We start from the raw sequence: 3681 nt of genomic DNA on the forward strand, positions 1-3681 counted from the left end.
TTTGATTAACGCATCAGCTTCCCGCTTCCAATCTACCTGCCGCATAATCTGCCCAAGCATGCCATAGATGAGCAACCACTCGCCCTCATGGTCACTGGATGTTGGGCATTTGCGGCCGCTGAACTCGGACTCTGGAACCAATCATTGAGCAGGAGGCAAAGGAGGCTCAGATCCTGAAGCGAAGAACATTGGGAAGATTGAATTCGAAAGAGGATTCAGATTTCTAAACCGGATAAAGGGGAGAAGGGTAGTTTTTTCCTGGTTGATGTGGAACATCATAGTCAGCATCACCATGCTACACACCGCCATAGAGCGAGAGAGTCATTGCCGCTACCGCCGGCATTGCCCACCACTATGTGTGTTCTTTTGGGAGGAGCACCTCCACTCGAGGTCAAAATCAGGGTAAGGGAACCTCTGCTGGTAGTCGCGGAGCGGAGAGTGCGTTGCGAGAGAGACCATGTGGTAGAATGCAGCGAAGGGGAGAAGGTCAAGTAAGGCCCAGTTCTTTTCAGCTTTTGATTCTCTAGAATCTGCTTCTGGGAAACTACCCACATAATAGCATGTCGAGTTCTTTTCTGAGATTGTAGTCTAAGATTGTAGGATGAGTTGAGTGTTGAATGTCTGTATTGTCTCTGAACTAGTTGTGTTCTGAATTGCTAACACGTAGTTGTTCAGTTTCCCATAGAATATGAGCACTAAAACGATTTCAATACAAGTATCATAGTGTCAAATACTATAATTAGAATAGTTGTAAAATTTGCTTCGTTACAGAAGGGGTCAACTACAAATAGAAGTAATAATCTCAAGGTATGAGACTGAGCAATAGCCTCATGTTTTGCAACCATGGTACGATCATCTTCTGGTGGTAGAGCGTTGGCACCTGTGAACGATAATGGAGGTTGCACTGCACCGTCCTAGTTTGCTTTGGGTCCCTTGGCTTTCTCCACTTTCTCCATCTACAACATCTATCCATTAGCAAGCTATTTACCAAGCAGCAGCAGAAGGGAACCAAACATATGCACCATTCATCCATCCAGCAAGCTAGTAGCAAAAAAATCAACATGTGCACCACCCAAAAAGTCACACCATAACGGGGTTGGTGGGCCGGACTAAAGCAGTGATAGCTATGGCTAGATGGTGGCCGTACCGGCTATGAAACGGTAGAAGAGGCATCCAGGACGCCCTGAAACAGGGGATTAGGCAAGCATAAGGAATAAAGTGCTGAATATGCTTCCCAGAACTAGACACCTTAATTATAATGCATTTTTGGGGGTCTGAAACAGATTTTGTTAGCAAGACAAGATGATATTCCCTGTTCTTTGAGATAGTATTGAGTAATGCTGCTGCAAGTGTGCCCCATATTATTTTTCATGTTGTTCAGATGCGATGTCCAATCGCCCCACGCATGAACGTGCAAATAAGATTGCAGATGTAGCTAGCGGCAGGTAGAATCCGTGCTGCTCCTGGTTGTGAGCATAGACAGATCCGAAAATTGTTGCTTAGAGACTACGCACTTGAGTGAGATCTCTCAGAAGCTAGAACTATGAGATCCAAATCCACTTGCGGGATTCAAACATAGAAACTCCCGAGCTACTTGATAACAAAATTGACAGTAATAATAATTAAAGAATGATTTATAGCTCCAGTGTCAGAACCAAAAACGATCCAAATAAAAAACAACATATATACTAACATGTTTGAGACGGAGCATCTAGATTAATTTACTCTTTCTGGGATCTCTTCGATCCAACAACATGGTGTGTATGGAAAAGATTCGATCTCCCGAGCTTCATTTGCAAGGCCAGAGTCGAAATATTTGTGACAACTTGGGTATATGCTTCCTAAACTTTCAATCTTGAAGCTATTCAAATGATAGGCGAACGCCATTGCTTTTAGTTTGAAGGTCTCTGACCTACTCAAAAAGAGAATCTCTTTGTATGGGTGAAATCCAAGTATCTCGATCTCAAAATATGGATGGCGACGGTGCACTTCAACCATGTCTTCATTCTCAGGGAAATCATCATCGTCGGAGTTCCATTCAAATTTCTCCTGGATTACTTCTTCCTTGTTGATATTTGGAAGATGAGAACGAAAGATTCCATAATTAATGTCTTCTAAGATCCAGGGTCCATGAACTTGGCGATCAAACATTTGGATGGGCTTAAGGTCGTAGTCATGCTTTAATATCCACTCTAACTGATCGCATGATTCATTCAGTATACATATGCGAATGTGATTCTTAACAAATGACGCGTGGTACACTCCTTTCTCTGATAATCCTATGTAATTGATCCGTCCAACACCCATTGGTGGCTTAATCACATTGTACTTATCTTCAGACAAAGATATTCTGCAAAAAACAAATCATTGGCAAGAAATTTTTGAAATTCAGAGGTGTGGATAATGCTTTCATTAGGGAAAAACAGAACACCAAAATCAAAGAGATTATTAATGAAGTGGTCTAGGTATGTACCTCATAAAAAAATCACCTTGACAATGCACATAAAGGGATCCACGCCAATAGACCGAGTTTTGCTGGCCCTCAAAGAGCACACGCGCCTTTGCAACTGTTCCTGCGGCATCGCCTTCTCGAACAAACAGCCTCTCCTCCCAACAGCCTCTCCTTGAAGAGAATACATGCAGGATATATGGAGATGGAGGCCATTCGGATGTCTCCTCTAAAGGGTCAATCTCATCTTTACCCCAACGCAAATAAGGGATCTCAAACACCTGGTAGTGGGCTGACACCTTGGGATCAAAGGCCAGATAATAATCATGGGTTAAAATACCACGGACCATTCCCCCATCCCTAGTATGATTGTGCGGGCACGAGGGCAGAGCGTTCCAGCATCGGGTGGCCGGGTTAACCACGTAATCGTCGAGCAAGAGGAGTCCATTGCAGTGATCCTGGATGTAGTAGTCGCCATCCAAGCTGTACAGCCTCCACCCACCGGAGCTCACTTTAATGGGTGTGGGTAGGAAATCGAGCTTGCCACTGATTGCTGGCCGACCCAGTGGCGACAAGGGGCGGGCGAAGAACTCAGGCAAACAGAGCTCTGCGAAGGTGATGAAGAACCCGCTAAACGGGAGGTCTGTGCGCAGGAGGCCCTCGCCGTCGATGATGGCTCGCCACGCCTTGCTGACGCAGCGCGATATGGCGAGCCAGCGCGGCGCGGCCACGCGACGGAGCACGTCGGCGAGCACGTCCTCCGGCAGGAGCGCCGCCAGGTCGCCGTGGTCCGCCTGCTCCATCTGGCTCTGTATGCTCTGTATATCCGATCGCTTCCTTTGGGCGGCGCACACACGTGCACACCAGGTATATATATCTCAGCAGTCAGCATCGACCAGGGAGTCCGATCGAATAAGGAAACCTAGACGGACACGGATACAACAAGGCTATCGTAACATAACACTTTACGTGATGTGGATGGCTGAGCTGGGCTATACGTACGTCTCCTCGTTACTTTAATTTTCGTGCACAAAAGCAGCGAGCCTATTTGCTATTCCTATCATCCTATGTACTCTGGATTTCAAAATCAGGGAGCCTATTTGCTATTCTGCAAAATCAGGGAGTACGGATCTTACAGAAAAGTTAGGACGCCGATAAATGCCACACGTGTGGGCGTTAGGGGGTCTGCCCACACATTTTGTGTGGTGTATAAGAGGAACAGCCCACACACC

The 3681-nt window shown here is 46.0% G+C and overlaps 1 protein-coding gene across 1 annotated transcript; it reads right to left on the reverse strand.

The window, feature by feature from the left end:
* Positions 1-1716: 1716 nt before the first annotated feature.
* LOC141042604 (uncharacterized) lies at positions 1717-3252 on the reverse strand. Its single transcript, XM_073511449.1, has 3 exons — positions 2962-3252; positions 2474-2907; positions 1717-2350 (listed from the first exon to the last, which is right to left on the reverse strand). The coding sequence occupies exons 1-3, from the start codon at positions 3250-3252 to the stop codon at positions 1717-1719; spliced, it is 1359 nt and encodes a 452-aa protein (XP_073367550.1).
* Between the last annotated feature and the right edge of the window lie 429 nt (positions 3253-3681).

This window comes from Aegilops tauschii, chromosome 3, assembly GCF_002575655.3.
Source record: "Aegilops tauschii subsp. strangulata cultivar AL8/78 chromosome 3, Aet v6.0, whole genome shotgun sequence".
Classification (NCBI taxonomy): Eukaryota; Viridiplantae; Streptophyta; class Magnoliopsida; order Poales; family Poaceae; genus Aegilops; species Aegilops tauschii.

Bases quoted from the DNA above. Each gene is read 5' to 3' on its own strand.
- LOC141042604 (XM_073511449.1), bottom strand. From the start codon at position 3,252: ATGGAGCAGGCGGACCACGGCGACCTGGCGGCGCTCCTGCCGGAGGAC. The intron at 2,908-2,961 runs GTGAGCTCCGGT...TACTACATCCAG, and splicing joins TCCTACCCACACCCATTAAA to GATCACTGCAATGGACTCCT. The intron at 2,351-2,473 runs GTACATACCTAG...TGTTTTTTGCAG, and splicing joins CAAGGTGATTTTTTTATGAG to AATATCTTTGTCTGAAGATA.